General features: G+C 38.8%; 1 protein-coding gene across 1 annotated transcript in view; it reads right to left on the bottom strand.

Moving 5' to 3' along the window:
* Positions 1-10,235: 10,235 nt before the first annotated feature.
* The window catches only part of Cap2 (cyclase associated actin cytoskeleton regulatory protein 2), a 129,117-nt gene continuing 120,883 nt past the window's right edge, over positions 10,236-18,469 (bottom strand). Inside the window, exons 12-13 of the mRNA XM_076859239.1 lie at positions 14,726-14,866; positions 10,236-11,701 (exon numbers count right to left, since the gene is read on the bottom strand). Of these exons, the coding sequence (XP_076715354.1) occupies positions 11,618-11,701; positions 14,726-14,866 (225 nt within the window). The 3' untranslated portion in view covers positions 10,236-11,617. The remainder of the gene's footprint in view (positions 11,702-14,725; positions 14,867-18,469) is intronic.

The raw sequence follows: 18,469 nt of genomic DNA, 5'->3' as shown, positions 1-18,469 counted from the left end.
CATCCACCAAAATTCAGAATTTGTGAGGCTTATAACTCACGAATCCCCCTTTTAGGAATGTACAGAAATATGAGCAATAGAGTACAAAGATTCAAGTCAAGCAAATTATATTTATAAAAGCAAAACAACAAAAATACATGAGCTAGTCATCAAAAATTCAGTGATTAGAAAACATAGGGATAATACAATTTTTCAATAAATCCAGTTACTAGTTCTTTGAAGAAAAAAAGTGCAATGCATAAAATTTTGTCAATGTTAAGAAAAGAAGGAGAAATTGCAACTCTAGAACATTAAGAGGAAAGAATATAAAATACTGAAACAGATTTTATAAATAACACAATCTAATGAACTCAGTGTTCAACTTCATCCCAACAATTGTGAAAACCCAGAGAATGTGGGTTATTTTCTAGAAAAAGGTAAATTGTCAAAATTGAGTCAGATCTAAAGACATTTGTTGCCACTGAAGAAATCTAAAAATTATAGAACTACCTGTCAAAGTTAGTTAATCTTTTAGTTATTTAATTCTCATTTTGTAGCTTTATTGTCTTGAGTTTATTTATCTTTTAAAAAATATTTATTTATATATGTATTATTTTTTAGTTTAGGTAGGCACATTATTATTATTGTTATTATTATTTTTTTTTATGTGGTGCTGAGGATTGAACCCAGTGCTTCATGTATGCTAGGTGAGCACTTTACCACTGAGCCACAATCCCAGCCCTTGTCTTGAGTTTAGAGAGAATGCCTGTATAATTTTTCCATTTTCGAATTTGAAATATTAATTTTCAACTGTTATGTGATTAATTTTAAATGTGTTCCATACCCTATTGGGAAAATAGTTTATATAATAGCTGGAACTTTCTAGCTCTCCTTCAAAAATTAGAATATTCTTTATTTGTTTGCCTACCTATCATCTATTTTTAGTTACAAAAGTCATATAAGCCTATTATAGCATATTCAAATCACAAGGAAAGATGTTTATCTTAGTCTCCCAAAGAATTTCCACTCACTATTAAGGCAATTTCCACACTCTTTGCTGCTTATTCAAACACACACAAAAATAACCTTTTAAGTTTCTAAATTCTTTAATTTTGCTTTATTTTTGCATATTCATATCTCCTATATTTCTTAATTATTTTTGCTTCTGTTTCCTAACTTTTTGGCAAAAATGCGAATTGTCCTATAGTTTTTTATAGATAGAGCTTTTGTGCCGAAGTCTGGCTGGGCACAAATCACGAGCCACTCACAGCTTTGTAGATTCAAACAGCAATTCTTTATTCCCGATCTCACACTGGCCTTCTACAAACACGTTCTGGGGAAATCCACGTTCTCTGTCCAAATCCACACCTCCACTGGGCTTCTGTCTCCCAAATATATTCTGAATCCCGTGAGAACTTAAGGGGAACTCAGGCAGCAGGATACGCCCTATTCTAAACCGGGAACACCCTAAACTCAGATTATCCTAAACCGGGAACACCCTAAACATGGATCCGCCCTGGTCCTTGAGCAAGGTCACCTTCCACTAAGCAACATGGGGGTACACTGGCAAGGAAATTGTCATACCTACTTGGCTAATGGCTCTCAGCATCTTCCCCCTTCTGATTAATTAAACAACAAGTAATGTGGCTTAAGGACCGTGCCTGGTAGGTTGTCCAATTCAACATATGGTTCTTACCCGTCATCAGAAAACTGACCTTTAGGCGTTAGCCTCCTGTCTTAGGTTGATACCACTGCAATTGGATCATACCCGTCACTGACTACCGGTCTAGCATATAGCCATACTTGTGGATAGGTCTATGCACCAGTGTGGGGGGGGTGAGGTTCTTTGCCTCACCTCTGTTGGCCCCCAAATTTGGCCTTGGTGCCAGTGGGGGAGTGAGGTTAATGTGGCTTAAGGACCGTGCCTGGTAGGTTGTCCAATTCAACATATGGTACTTACCCGTCATCGGAAAACTCACCTTTAGGCGTTAGCCTCCTGTCTTAGGTTGATACCACTGCAATTGGATCATACCCGTCACTGACTACCGGTCCAGCATATAGCCATTGGCCCCCAAATTTTAGACCATCACTAGCAGAAGGGAGGAGGATACAGAAATGCCACGACACCAAGCCAATTGATAGCTCCTTTGGAAAAATTGCATCACTGGTGACACCATCAGCAAAGATATGCCAACACTACCACAATTAACATGGGGTGCGCTGGCAAGGAAATAAAAATTGCATCACTGGTGACACCATCAGCAAAGATATGCCAGCACTACCACAATTGACATGGGGTGTGCTGTCAAGGAAATAAAAATTGCATCACTGGTGACACCATCCCCGTACGGGCCACCAAATGCCGCAGTCTGGCTGGGCACAAATCACGAGCCACTCACAGCTTTGTAGATTCAAACAGCAATTCTTTATTCCCGATCTCACACCGGCCTTCTACAAACACGTTCTGGGGAAATCTACGTTCTCTGCCCAAATCCAAACCTCCACTGGGCTTCTGTCTCCCAAATATATTCTGAATCCCGTGAGAACTCAAGGGGAACTCAGGCAGCAGGATACGCCCTATTCTAAACCGGGAACACCCTAAACTCAGATTATCCTAAACCGGGAACACCCTAAACACGGATCCGCCCTGGTCCTTGAGCAAGGTCACCTTCCACTAAGCAACATGGGGGTACGCTGGCAAGGAAATTGTCATACCTACTTGGCTAATGGCTCCCAGCACTTTTGTAGTCACCAAATTGTTACTGCAATCCTGTTTTGTTCTTTGATTCGAGAACTCTTTAAAGCCAGGTACTGTGGTGCACATACTTGTAATCCCAACTCCTGGGGAGGCTGATGCAGGAGTATCTGGAGTTTGAGGCCAGCCTGGGCAGCACAGTGAGAACCTGTCTCAAAAAACAAATGATTTAAACAGCTCACCTTTTCAATGCTTAAATTACTTTGGTTGAGCTTTAAGTTTTTGCTTTATTGTCTTTCATTCAGAGATCATGGCCCATGTAATATTTACTTTGCAGATTCTAAGGTTTCACTTTATATGTTATTAATTTGTTTTCTATATTATTAATATTGTAGCCCTTGATTTCTTGTTCTGTGCTTATTAATTTCCCATTATTTGTCTATCTTTTTATTTCCAACATTGTGAAATACTGTGTTTGGTATGTGCCTTTTTAAAAAAAAATTATTATTACTTATTTATTGTACCAGGGATAGAACCCAGGGTCATTTAACCACTGAGCCACATCCTCAGCCCTTAATATTTTTTCATTTTGAGACAGGGTCTCACTGAATTGCTTAGGGCCTCACTAAGTTGCTAAGGCTGGCTTTGAACTTGAGATCCTCCTGCCTCAGCCTCCCAAATTGCTTTTATTTTCCCTCAAGGCAGACTGGATTACTTCATCCCCCACACCCCCTCTATATCCTCAGTACCAACCACATAGAAAATATCTTTAAAATATTTCATTTGTTGAATTGAAATCACTAGGTTCTTAGCAATTATATTGGCAATTGTCTTTTACTATCTTTTGTTTTTAAATAAGCATTTAAAAACATTACTTGATTTTCCTTTGGATTATGTATTTTTCTTGTTTTTTTATTAAACATTTTCATCATGTGTATTATTTTGAAACAACTTGTAATCTGAAACAGACAAAAAAATGATGCACTAAAAGGTAGTTATCTTATTCTGAATGCATTTAAAAATTATCGGATGTTTGGTAAACCACAAAAGATTATGAAGATTTTCACAGTAAAATGCATGTTCTGACATATTCAAATAAATGAAGAGAGTAGAAAGCAAAAAGTATATCCCTCTAACCTATATCTTAAAGAGAGAATCATTGTTACCATTTTAGTATGTGTATTTTCATATCTTCTGTATGCTATAATGATAATCACAGCTAATTCTTATATAACATTTATTGTGTACTTCACATGTATGAATTCATTTACCCTACACAACAATCCAATGGGATAAGTCTAATATTATTATCTCTATAATAGAGATAAACAAACTGTAGTGCAGATAAGTTAAATGATTTTTCCAACAATTATACAGCTGATAAGTAATAAAACTAGTATTCTTGCTCTTAAGCATTAAACTATGCTGCCATGAAATGTACAGTTTTATAATCAAACACAATATTGTTCTTTTAATTGACTTGCATTTTGGTAAAAATGTTCTTACACTCTGTTTTCTGATACATGCTCATTTTGCTTGATAGCATATTGTACACCTCTTTCCAAGTCCTTAAAATGATTTCTTCCCACCAAACCAGCAAACCAGAGCTTCTTAGGTAGCATGTTTGTTTTGGTAGATTAAACTACTCTGGTAAGTAAATCCAATTTGCAGTTGTTTAAGCACAGTCGTCTTGGTCCATCTGTGCTGCTCTAACAGAATACATGAGACTGTGTAATTTACAAAGAACAGGTTTGTTTCTTACAGTGCTGGAGGCTGGGGAGTCCAAAGCCAAGAGGCCCATTATGGTTAGTCCCTTAGTGTTCTCTTCTCCCATTGGAAAAGTCAGAAGGGCAAGAGAGTGTGTGCATGTTTGTGCCCATTCAGGTGAAGGGAAGATGGAGTGGGGGCAGGGGAGGGGACCAGACTTCCTTTCATCAGGAAACTACTACCACAGTAAGTGACTCACTCACGCCTATGATGATGACATTAATCCATCTATGAAAGTAGAACCCTCATGATCTAATCACCCCTCAATGGTCTCTTGACTTTGGGAATTTAGTTTTCAACCATGCACTTTGGGGGATACATACCATCCACTGCATGCTATACAGGTTTATTTCTCATGTGACTGACTAGGGCAGGTTCCTGTCTTTGAGTGTCTGTCTTCCATCTTGTGACTCAGGTATGAGTCACAGGCTCTTTCCACTTGGTATTTCTTGTCTAACCAGATAATATTGTCATTTGCAAGACTGAGGCTGGTTGCCATGCCCAGGATCTGGTTGGTGGAGGGAAAGGGAATATGGAGAAACATGCTCTCTTTAAAGGATTATTCTAGGGGTGGGGCTGTAGCTCAGTGGTGGAGTGCTTGCCCTGTGTGTGTGAGGAACTGGGTTCAACCCTCAGCACCACGTTAGAAGAAAAAAAAAAAGATATTATGTCCATCTACAACTAAAATATAAAAATTAAAAAAAGGTTATTTTTTAAATTTTTAATTTGTTATATATGACAACAGAATGAATTACACATATAGAGAACAATTTTTTATCTCTCTGGTTGTGCACAAAGTAGAGTCACATCCTTTGTGTCTTCATACATGAACTTAGGGTAATGATGACCATCGCATTCCACCGTCTTTCCTACCCCTATGCCCCCTTCCTTCTTTTCCCTCCCCTTTGGGGAAAAAAGGTTATTCTTAACTGAGACTTCCCACATTAAAAAGTTACCCAACATCACTCACATCTAGTTGGAAGGCCATGCAACTGCAAGGGAGGCTGGGAACTTAGTCTATTAAGGAGAGAATAAATTGTGGTGGATGGCAGGGGCTTCTGTTACAGACAGTTTTATTGTATATTTGTTAATTTCATGTTTGAAAAGAATTTTAACACACTGATCTCATTTTAAATGATCATATCTTCAAAGGTATTACGGACATCTTTAAAGGTATTATAGACACACCTTTAGTGGCTCCAGAATGCGAACCAGACCTTCTGCCTCCATGCCAAGTTCCTTTCCATGAATGTAAGGGCTACTTTTTTGGAGCCTTAATGAAATATGCCTTTTTTCCCCATTGACAATAAACCCTATTGGAATTATCTTTATCTGGTGAGACACTGAAGCCTTTTTGAGCCAGAGAGACTTATTTCTGTAAACTACAGAGTAGGAGGTTAATTTAATTAGAGAAAATGGCTGTCTAGCCAGTTGGTAAAAGCAGTCTGCAGAATGTAGACCATATTGCTGGTGTGATTATTTTAGATGCTAACAAATGAGAGAACATTTTGGTAACTCTATGAACCAGATTTCAGTTGTTAACAATGGGGCGTCTTTTCCTGAATTCCACATTCCCTGAATGGGCTTCCATTAAAATGTTCCGTCTGTACTCTTGAGAGGCTTGTACATCAACTCTGACTGAGCATACAGGAAAAATGCCCACCACATATTCAGTGGATTTAGACAGGAAATTTGGATAACTTAGGTTTTCAAGTTCACTTTTCCAGCAGATCGATGTGAAGTTAGCTTCCTTCTGCCTAATCAGCCAAACAAATACCAAAATCTATGTTTCAGTTGGCCACGGTCAGAGTTAAAATAATGCCATTCATAATAGAAAATTGCTGATTATTTCCTCCAACTTTTATCTCTGTCCCAGAACATAAAGAATGCCTAACCTTACAACTTCTTTAAAAGCATATGGCTGTGAATCTATATCCTTTTCTATAGATGCATATTTTACATGGTTCTTGAAAACTCTTTCTCCGGCTCTGCACATCTTTCAGTAATACTACAGGACAGTGTCTTTAAATATCTGTAAGCCTCGTAGATTTTAAGAAGCATGGTTGCAGGAAGCAATCACTCTCCTGGAACCAACAGACTGCATCTGCCTAACTCTGATATTTTCTCTACAGCTTTTAAACGTAAGAGAATGCCTGAAGCAAGGGCTGTCATAATATCAGCTGAATGAGGGACATGCAGCCAGAGGATATGTGTCATTAGCATCAGCTTTTCTGGGGGATGCCTGCTGTTCATTATGTGTGGACACGATTAGGCTCCACAGGGACCATGAGCAGGAAAGAGCAATCACAGGCTTCCTAAGCGAGTCTGTCTTTCCAAACAAATCTACAGAACCACTCTGTTCACAGGAAGACTTCCATTATAGGTTTATTGACTTTTGGGTGGACTAAATGAGTTCAAGGCATGATTACTAAAAATAGCAAAAAAAAAAAAAAAATTAAGATGCAGTTTCTGATTAGTTGCCAGGATGAATTATTGGCTAGAGGAAATTATTAACTGATTTTAAAAAGAACAAACCTTTGTGATATTGTAAAATGCAATTTATAAACTGCTATTATGGTTTAGTAAGTAATGTATTCCTTTCATCTGAGTCTTCATGTCATTATGGGGTATTCTTTTTGACAACGGATGGTCCTAAAAGGTAATGTGTTGAAATATAGTGGACATATAACTCAAATGTGCAAAATGATAGTTGTAGGCAAAAATTACCTTTAAATATAAAATGACTCTTTAATTGGAGGGTAAGCTGAACAAAAATTTTCTGATAGGTAAACATTACCCTTTGTTAGCTGCATATTCTGTGCCAATGTACTAAGCAAACAAAAGAGGAAAAAAAAAACATTTGGAAAAAAAATCATCAAATTATCACTGGGTAACTTGAGCTGGTTTCTTTTTCTCTTGAAACACAGATATAAGCTTCCTCACATAAAGAAACAATGAAATGGTTAAAAGTGCACAAGAAATTGTGACATTGTAAAATCAGCCTCTCTCCTTTGAAGCAATTAAAGCCCTCAAAATCACATGTGTATCTGAAGTGGTACAGAAAGTGCCATTGGTTTTAAATAAATTCTTCTGAAATGAGAACGCTTAATGAAATTCATTTTTGGAATATTAAACTCATGAGATAATTCCTAAGTATTTGGTTTCAGTGACAAGGACTCCAGATCCACAGACTCCAATGTTTACCTTCCCTTTACAGTTAAAATATTATACATATTCAAGACAAAACCCCTGTTTCCCCCATCTCTGGCTCTCTCAGCGTTTCCTAACCCAGGAAATGGATGATTTTAAATCTTCTGATGGAAAGCCTAAGGTGCCTTGACTGAAATTGGAGAGGCAGATGAGGAATACAGGGACGTGTGTGGAAAATGCACTTTAATTTTAGCCACGTTGAGTGAAGCTGGGGCAGGCAGGTGGACGGATACTCTCTGTGGACACTAGGAATTAGGAATCCTGGAGGTGGATCTGGGAGTCATCTATGTAGAGGTGATGAAGTTAAGGGAGACAAATGAGCTTTTGAGGGGAAACAAGGGTAGAAGGGAAAGGAGCCAGAGAAGCATGTGGCCTATCACAAAATCAAGGGAGTTTAGTAAGAAAAGGGAAGTGTCAAGAATGTTAATGGACAAGGACTGAGACGAAGACACTGGATTTGATAAACTTTCAGAGTTTCAGAAATAGGAGACCATAAGCCCATGTGTTTTGTCCTTAGGTTCACTTGCTGCTTCTACAAGAAGTTAATGTCATGGGATCTCAGCCTTCTTGTCTTTAAAATGAGAGGATTTCCTGGATACACTCATCTAGATTCTTAGAACTTGAAGTAGACATTTTCAATAAGAGAAAGAATAAATGAATAGAGCTATATGTGTTTCCTATCGGCTACCTAGATAAAGAGTGGTTAGTACTGACTATTCACATCAAAACATTTTGCAGTATAAGGAAAACTGTTTGCAATGTATTATCTAAGAGAACAATATCATTGAGGATAGGATTTTGAAGATAAAACCTCTTTGATTTTTTTTTTTTTTTTGGTAGCAGGAATTGAACCCAAAGGTGCTTAACCACTGAGCAACATCCCTAGCCCCACTTTTTTTTAAATTAATATTTATTGTAGGTTGTTCAAAACATTACATAGTTCTTGATATATCATATTTCACACTTTGATTCAAGTGGGATATGAACTCCCATTTTTACCCCATATACAGATTACAGAATCACATCAGTTGCACAACCATTGATTTACATATTGCCATTCTGGTGTCTGTTGTATTCTGCTGCCTTTCCTATCCTCTACTATCCCCCCTCCCCCATCCCCTCCCCTCTTCTCTCTCTACCCCCTCTACTGTAATTCATTTCTCCCCCTTATATTTTTCCTCCTTTCCCCTCACTTCCTCTTGTATGTAATTTTGTATACCCCTGAGGGTCTCCTTCCATTTACATGCAATTTCCCTTCTCTCTCCCTTTCCCTCCCACCTCTCATCCCTGTTTAATGTTAATCTTCTTCTCATGCTCTTCGTCCCTACTCTGTTCTTAGTTACTCTCCTTATGTCAAAGAAGACATTTGGCATTTGTTTTTAAGGGATTGGCTAGCTTCACTTAGCATAATCTGCCTAGCCCCTTTTTTATTTTGAGATAGAGTCTTGGTAAGTTGCTTAGGGCCTCAGCCTCCCAAGCTGTTGGAACTCCCAAGTCACTGGGATCACAAGCATGATGCCTGTGTTGGTTGTTCATCTTTATCCTGTAATTCTACAAAGTAAAGAGGTATAGGAGACCCTTGCCCCACTTACTTTTGATAGATTCTCATTTTGACTTCTTTTTTTTAAAAAAATATTTATTTTTTAGTTGGACACAATACCTTTATTTTATTTATTTTCATGTGGTGCTGAGGATCGAACCCAGGGCTTCGCACATGCTAGGCAAGCGCTCTACCACTGAGCTGCAGCCCCAGTCCTCGGCTTGACTTCTTAAGAATGGATGTGTCAGTGATTCTGCAAAGTGTGGATTTCTTATTCAATAGATATAGCATTGGAATTCAATAAGGAACAAGAAACAAAGCTTATTGGAAATACAGCATTTTCTTTTTGAATTTTTATACACTGCCAAAAAATTTTCAACAAATTTAACCTACTGGTTAACAAGTCTGGCAGGTGGAAGGTGCCTTAAGGCATACAGAGCTGGTAAATCATTATTTGATCCTAAGTCCCGATTTGCATTTCAGGGGTAAAGCATGTTGAAAAGCTGATGTTAATCCAAGGCTGACTGACAAACCCTAAGGATTTTGAGTGGACTTATTTTTCCATGGAAAGTTATTACTATATAATGGGTGTGTAATATGTCCTTGTAAGAGTAATTTCTTCTCATTTAATTACTTTCCTCTAAAGTTTATTCATAAATTCATCATGTCATTCCTATTATAATCTATTAACATATAGTATGTAGTATCATATTTATAAAATCACCTATTCTGGCATCTATATATTAAAAAGACCTGAAGCAGGTGTTTTCTCTGTGAAAAGGCCTTGATTTATAAAACTTGAATTCTAGAATTTTGTGAAGGCCTTCCAACTACAATGGCTTCATCTGGTATGTACCTTGAGGAACCATTCTTTAGGAAAGCTGATCATATGCTGAATACACTATCAACCAGAAGGACTCATCGGTCTTTTAAGTTTCAGGTATGAGCAAGGGGAAAAATCAAAGTGGAACAAAAAATAATCTTAATACCCAGAATTCATCACAGTATTTAAACAATTAGAATTTTACTCTCTTTTGGAATAAGTTTACAGTTCAAAAATGATATTTATTAAAGCCACAACAATATTCATACAGACAAAACTTTTTGTAGCAAAACCTTGGTACATGAGCATTAGTAATTTGAATGCTATATGGATATAGAAGATATTTTTAAAAAACGGAAATGATATGTTCCAAAGGCTGTCATAGGCACAATATATATGCTTGTGTTGTTTCTGCAAGCACAGAATGACACTTTATCACACGTGATCCAAGAAGTTACAATTCAGCACTATGTACCAAAAAGATACAAAGGAATATCGTAGTTACTCATTTTTAAAAAGCAGATACTATCAAGACTACAAAATAGGAGCAGCAAGCCAAACCAACAAACAATTCTTTAGGTTTTAGAAGAAGTAATACATCTATGGCTTTTTTCATGGTCATTTTTGAGACTGGTTAGCGTCTGGCAAGTGGGAAAGAAGAAATGATTCTATAATAAAGCACGATACCATTTACAAGGCATCTGATATTTAACAGGCTCAAAACTGGAAAACAAAAATTGAGCTGTTCTCAGAGCAAAATTATGAGATTTCATGTAGCTGAAACATTGCTTCCTCTTATGCCGATCTTTTGGCAGAAGAGTATGCAGAAAAGTGAATTGTCATGTGACATGGAGGAACAATACTGAAGATGAATAATTAGAAATTTATTTTTAACGTTTGCTTTATTTATTTTTATGTGGTGCTGAGGATCGAACTCAGGGCCTCGCATGTGCTAGGCGAGCGCTCTACTGCTGAGCCACAACCCTAGCCCCTTACTTTTGTATTTTACTATTAAGGATATAGGTCTTCCAAGAACCAAGAAACCAAATTTGGTCCTTATGTGGAATTTTCTTGTTTATTTTTAGGACATGGACTGAAATATGAATTCATGCTGATAGTGTATCCACACCGATAAAGATGAAAATGTAGTAAAAATAAGAAAAAAAAAATCATACATTTTTCTGGGCACACTACTACTATTACATCATATTGAAATAGTCTAAAAGGTAAAAAGGACGTTGATTCTCAAAGGTTTTTTTTTCTGACTAGCAATTAAGCCTAAGTGTAAAAGTCATACATGCAGTATTTTTACCTATCAGTGACTGTGTTAAGGATACGAGGGGAACAGAATTCTTTTTTCTTTTCCTTTCAATCAGTAGTGCTCACAAGTTATGTGGAACTAAAATCACACACAAAGGTAAGTCATGAAGAAATGTTAAATATTTCAGAATGCCCACAAAGGCGTGCCAGACACGACGCTGTTTCTAGAGCTCGGGTCTGTTGGAGGCTTAACCTAACGCAGTCGGCGCTGGACCTCTTGAATGCTGCTTGCTTGTGTTTGTGTGATGGGACCGAGGTGGGGGGGGGGCAGGCTTTCTGGATATTAGGCCATAATTTCTGCAGGTTCAGTGACCAGCTTGGATCCATCCCATACTGTCTTGAACTGCTCAGGAACAGGAAATTCTCTCTGCAGAAAGGCAAGAAGAACAGAACTTTTTACATTCAAGCCGCCTCAAGAGTGGTGAGTGCCATGTCATGGGCAAAGCAATTCCATTGAACCCAAATCTGCACCGTGGAGAGGTCTCTGTCACAGAGAGACTCCCACATGTGTCCCTTTTTGTGCCTATAAGCAATAGAACTAGCATTTACAGAGAACCAGCTAGGGGTTATGTGATGCCATCTACAGAAAGCAGAGGTCTGAGGGGAAGCAGCTGGCCCAAGATGCGGGGGTGGCCACAGAGCAGATAGCCAGGATCCACAGCAATGAAGTCTCTCTCTTTATTTTTATTTTAACTTTATTTATTTTTAACTTTATTTTATTTATTTTACTATGTGCTGAGGATTAAACCCAGTGCCTCACACATGCTGGGCAGGTACTCTACCACTGGGCTACCACCCCAGCCCAAGGCAGTCTCTAATCCACTCCTTTCTACCACATCTTATTAACATGCAGACTCTGATTCAGTAGATCGGAGGGGGAAATGAGAATCAAATTTCCAGCACGCCCTCAAGGCTTATCGCCCCAGCCACAGGGAGTGGAATTTATTCCAGTTATTACCTGTCTGCTCTTTGAGAAACTGCAAAAAATGTGTGTAAGCTTGTGTAAACATTTGTTATCCTGCCATTGTACTCTTTCCAGTGGAAAACACACACTCCATACACACCTGTCCCACACCTCCACCCATACAACCACACAGAGAAGCACAGACTAGTCTAAAAAGGACTCTCCTTCTTCCCCAGTGATTCTCCAGACATTTAAGAGGAAGATGGAAGGGGACCAAGGGGAAAAATCAAAGTGGAATAAAAAATATTCTTAATATCCAGAATTCATCCAGTATTTAAACAATCAGAATTTTACTCTCTCTTAGAATAATTTTACAGTTCAAAAATGATATTTTTGTTGTTGAGCGGCACCCTTGGCCCTGACTCCTGGAGCCTCCCTGAACTTCCTGCATGTGCCAAGCAGACTGGAACCCCACATGCGGGATAAGCTAATGTCTCTGCTCATGAGATGTGACATTTCACTGGAACACACATGACCCCTATTTTCCTAGATGGAGGATCCAACTGTTTCTTTTGAAAGAAGCAAATTATTTATTTTGCTATAAAGAGCAATGAATTCTCCTTGAGTGAAATCTGAAATGGGAAACCTTTAAGTCTTCAAAACCCAATGTGTCCCTGTGGGTGTGTCTGTGTGTGTTATACCTCATATTACTTCTGGAGCTCTTTTTGATGCATAAATGAAGCTTTGCCCTGTAGGTATTCTAAACTCCTTGTTGGCAGAGAGAAGATAGTAACGTGATGATAGATTTGCTCTAGGAGGCTGATTTCCTTCAGGATGAACCACCCCACCATCCATCTCTGCATGGTAATGACCATGGTGGGTCCTCAGGATGGTTCCCATTACCTCCAACTTAAAAATGTATGAAAGGGGTCAAGGACTGCAGGTAATTCACCTGCACGGGCAAGACTACAGTTCCAGCATAAAAGCTCAGGCACTGCTTGTAGTCACTCTTTAGGCCAGCGGATCTTAATCTCAGCCCCACACTGGAACCACCTGGAAAGCTTTAACACCACAGATGCCTGGGTGGCATGCCCAGAGAGTCCAGCTTAATGAGTCTGCAGTGCTCAGCCAACCCCGCTGCTTTCCTTAGCAGGTCCAGTTCCCATGCAGCTGAGCCTTCTGCTTAAACAGCTGCGAAGGCCAGGGATCATATGATTTATGGCTCTTCAGCTCTGGAGAATTCTCCTACTCTGAGGCTCTTTGGTATTGCCTTGAGTTCTTCCATAATTTTTAGGGTGAGAGCCCAAGAAGGGACTCTTCTCTTGCTCAGGGCTGGGTGTCCACATGCGGAGTGGTGAAGCACCCTCTGATGCTTGTAGTTTTGTGTTGTAAACTGAAAGGATGAATTCTAGGCTGCTCTATATGGTATGTGGCCTGTGGAGCCGAAGAACTTGGGGAAAGGAGCAGTGGGTTGCAGCCACGTCTGTCCATGGAGGTCAACCTGTCTCTGACTGCCATGTAGACAGCTGGAGACTGACCTTTCAGGCTCATGTGGCCCCTCTTCCTAAGGTGTGCCTGCTAAGCTACCTTTTCTTCCATCCTTTCCTGGTTCACTAGTCCCCTGCTTAGACCCAGAGGGAATGATCTCTATTTATTCTCCTACTTCTAAGTAATGACAACTACAGATCCATGATACTCCATTATCCAGAAATGTTATTTATTCACTTAAATTCCCTTTTCTATGAATGAGAATACCTGCATGCTTCTTTTAGATGCTATTGGAAGGAAGGAGCAAAGAAAAGAAATGCTGGCAAAATCACTTAAGCTTGTGTTTCTCAGAAGGGCCACTGGGTGGCCCGATGGCATTAGAATCACCTGGGATGCAATTAGGACTCCAGATGCCCAGAGGCCCCATCTCTAGCTTCACCAATCCCACCTCTAGGTGTAGGGTTTGAGTCTGGCCATTTCTTCTTCTTCTTCTTCTTCTTTATTTTATTGTTTTGCCTTTTTTTTTGAAATTGGGGGTCGAACCCAGGGCTTTGTGAGTGCAAGACAGACACTTTGCCATTGAGCCACATGCCAGCCCATCTCACCAGGCTTCTCACTGATTCTTATGGTAAGTGGAGGATCTCTGACTTGAGCAAACCTACACAAACAGTTCTACTTAACTTTCCCCTCTCCTCCTTCCCATCCCCGCCCAAAGCCTTCTCCTTTCCTGTTCCCCTCCATCAGAGCTCAGGAAAAATATTTAGCCCTACACAATATGAATTCAGATGCCACACTATTCAGTAGCAGCTGGTCAATTAAAGTAGCGATCAGTGACCTGCTGTGGGAATGGGCAGTGGGCAGAGCCCAGGAGCTGAGCAAGAGTGGTGGAAGGCAACTCCCTGAACTTGTTCCCACCTGTGATGGAGTTCCACGCTGGTGGTTGTTGTCTAATCAATCTCTAAGAATTTTAATAATGACAGCCGCCTGGGAAGTACTTACATAATCACCATCCTGAGGGACAAGGACATTCATTTCGGAAGACTTGGCGCTCACCAGCTCACAGTCCAAGGCGTCTTCACTGAGGTACACGTGGCAGCCTTCTGTCTTGTTAATGGAAATTGTTGGCACTCTCCCCATTACCTGAAATGAGGTGGGGGGAAATCTAGGGTCAAAGCAAACCGATAGAAATGACAGTGTTCTCCAATAAATCCATCTAGATTCTTCTTGGCCTTAGCTTGAGCTTAGCCAAACGTTAGGAAGTGCTAGGTGGAAGCTGGGGAGACTGGTTAATGGGCTCCAGGCTGAATAGGGAGCTGTCATTTGGGGATAAAATGAAAAGACCACACAAGGGGATTCTCAAACCTCTGGGCCTCTTTCCCAGGACAAAATTAAGGGATTAATTTGGAAACAGCAGCTAAATGTTTAGAAAAAGTCTTGCAGCACCTGTAAGTGGATCTGAACCATATATTTGATTTCATGATAAAAGAAACAAGATGCATTTGCTTTTATTTGCTAAAAATTTTAGTTTTGACAAATATCTAGAAACTGGAATTTAAACAAGTACTAATACTGACATTTAAGAATAGGATTATTCTTGAGCAGAAACTGAGTAGATTGTTCCTAAATTAAGAATAAGTAAGAAACACTACAATTCTTTTCATGTAAGTACTTTTGGTGGATAAAAATCTCAGTGGATGAATGCAAAGTTTACATGAGATGAGTTCTTAGAAGTGTATTTATTTTAGGAGCCAAAACTGGGGGCTTAGCTCAGGATACTCATTATACAGATAAACAGGACTGTGCACAAGAGAGGGCAATTCCTGATATTGTTTACAAATACTAAATGCTGTAAAAATTCTGATCAGTTTTAAGTTTCTCTTTGAACAGTTTTCAGAAATCACCCCAAATTGCACAGGAACAGAATGCCCCCAAAGACACTATGATTTTCCTTCTTGTAATGGTAATTAAAGTGATAAAGACATCTCCTCTTTCACCCTGAAGAAAAGGCTAGATTGCAAACCAAAGCAGCAAGTCCTGTTGATGGTGCAGGTGATGTAAAGAATTCCTTGGGGGGCGTCTGGTCAGATCGCCCTACTTCTCTGTTTTCTCTCTTCTCTGCATAGAAACTGAAAACTGAGTTGGAATTGAACCTCAGTGCTAAAGTAAAGGCAGAGGTAGTTCAAGGTCAGGTAAGTACAGGGCTCAGCCACAAATAAAAGAATAATAATACATATGTGTATTTAAAAAATGTGTCAGCAGCTATGTTTTGATAATATCGAGATTTGCTTATTTTATAATGATGTAGAGCATTTACATTCTGACCAAAGCTGCGTGAATACTAGGCAAGCAGAGCAAAGGGATGTCTTGTCACTGTCTCTTAGAACGTATTTATACGTTGCTAGAGTATGCCAAAATCCTGAAGTGTCCTGGGTATTGGAAAAGGCAATAGCAAAAATTAAAAATAGCCCTGTTATGTTAAGAACTGCGATTTCCACAGCATTTTGGTCAATGACGTATTTGAATACATTATAAACATGGCTTTCCCTGGTAGTCTCTGCATACTTTAGGAACACAGAGTGTTTCTTATCAGGAGAGTTGGGCCAAAGAGCTCCTCTGCTGAGTGACAGGTGGCATGTGAGCTTCCGCAGGCGGCTACTCCTGCTTTACCTCTAAGTTCCTCTTTTAGTCTCATGTAGTTTTTCACAAACATGTTTCTCCATAACATTTTTAACATTCCTATTGACTTCTTGGGTCTCTCTCTTTTCCCATAATTTGTGGACTTTACTATGATGGTTTGCCAAAAGTAGGGTGACTGGTCAGATCCTGTGAACTTCAGTCCTGACCTGGTTATTCCTTTCAATCTTTTAATAGCATTATTGAAGGAAAACCTGCAAACATAAATTCACCCATCTTGAGTGTACAACTCCGTTATATTTAATAAATTCACAGACTTGTGCAATCATCACTGAAATCCAGTTTTAGAACATTTCCATCATCCTCAAAATATCCCTAATGGCTACTCACAATCCATCCCCACCCCCACCCCCACCCCAGGCCACCACTAATCGGTTTTCTGTTTCTATTGCGTGCAGGCCCTTTTAAGTGCTTTAAATAGGTAATGATATTCCCTTGGTTTGAACACGCCAAAGTTCAAAAAGTATTCACTAAATGTTTTTCTCTGAATTGCACTGCTGAATTTCTATCATTCTGATACAAGAAAACATGGCTTATCCTTAAAAATATTACAATATATTTCAAAAATAGAAAAATATATAAAGAATAATACAAAAAATATAGCAATGTGTATATGCCTACCAACAGCTTCATCCGAGTGATACATTTTGGCTTATTTCCTATTTTTTTTAAGAGACTAAAATTTTCTAATATTGTTGAAGCCCCTTCATAACATATACTAACTACCTCACTGATCTCTCCTTCCTCTGTAACTACTTTTCTGGATTTTGTGCTTATGATTTACCAAGTCTGTCTATTGTTCACCAGGTCTGTCTGTTGGTTAAAGCGATTGGCATGGCTACCCTGAGCTCTCAGAAGCACATTTACTATGTGGTACTGTTTGCATGTCTTCAATCTTTTTATAAATAGGTACATTGCACATTGTCTGCCACTCTGTAACGCCTTCATTGCTCAATACCGTTTTATACATGCAGCTGCGGAGCCTTCATTTTCACTAACGTGCAGTGTTCTGTGAGGAGGGTGATTCACTTGCCAGTTGGTGGACATTTAAACTGGTGGTTTTTACTGGCATTCTGAATGACACTGCATCAAATACGTTTCGAGTCTCCTTGGCATATGTACGAGTGCTTCTTTAGTGTTTATTCCTAAGAGCAAATTAGTCACACAGTATGATGTGACTTCATGAGATGGGGCCAGTTTGCTCAGCAGTGAGTGCAACAGAATCACTCTCCCAACACGGATGTGCCAGGGTTCTCATGTTCCACTTCTCTTAACATACAGGCAATCCTCAACTCGAAGTTCTTAGAGTATGAGATTCAGTTCAAGGCACCCTGCAAAGGGCATTCTGAATCCAAAACTGTGTGAAAATATATTTCTAATTATTAACTTTACATACACCTATGCCTATGCATATATATGTATACATTTACATATACACCTACATATAGGTATAGGTATGTATACGTATGTTTCTATACACATGGATATCCACGTATATCTATATGTATGTACGTGTATGTATACACATGTGTATCAACCAATTCCGTTTTCCTTCTCTGAGTTGCTTTAATAATCTTTGCCCATTTTCTTATTAGATTGTTAGGTTTTTTTCCTTATTGATTCATGGTCCATTCTTTATATATTCTGGACATAAATCCTTTTTGTTTATCTGCAAAGATTTCCCCAAATTCATGGTTGTCTTTCAGCTTTATATATCAGGTCTACTTGTTGAACTATAATTTTATTTTTATTTTTTATTTGTTCTTTTTATATACATGATAGTAGAATGTATTTTGACATATTATGCGTACATGGAGTATAACTTCCCATTCTTATGGTTGAACATCATGGGGCGTTCCCTTCCCCCCATTTTAATTTTAATGATATTTACTAATTTTAGATTAATTGGTTCTTCTCTTTATGGTTTGTGCTTTTTGATCCAATTAGTTTCTTTCTTTCTTTGAGGTCACCAAGACGTTCTGCATGTTATTCTCAGAGTTCAAAAGTATTTCTTTTCATAATTAAAACTTTACTTTTATGTATGATGAG

This window comes from Callospermophilus lateralis, chromosome 6 (assembly GCF_048772815.1).
Source record: "Callospermophilus lateralis isolate mCalLat2 chromosome 6, mCalLat2.hap1, whole genome shotgun sequence".
In the NCBI taxonomy this organism is placed as follows: Eukaryota; Metazoa; Chordata; class Mammalia; order Rodentia; family Sciuridae; genus Callospermophilus; species Callospermophilus lateralis.
The sequence above is the reverse complement of the archived record's forward strand: the minus strand, read 5'-3'. Positions and strand labels throughout refer to the sequence as shown.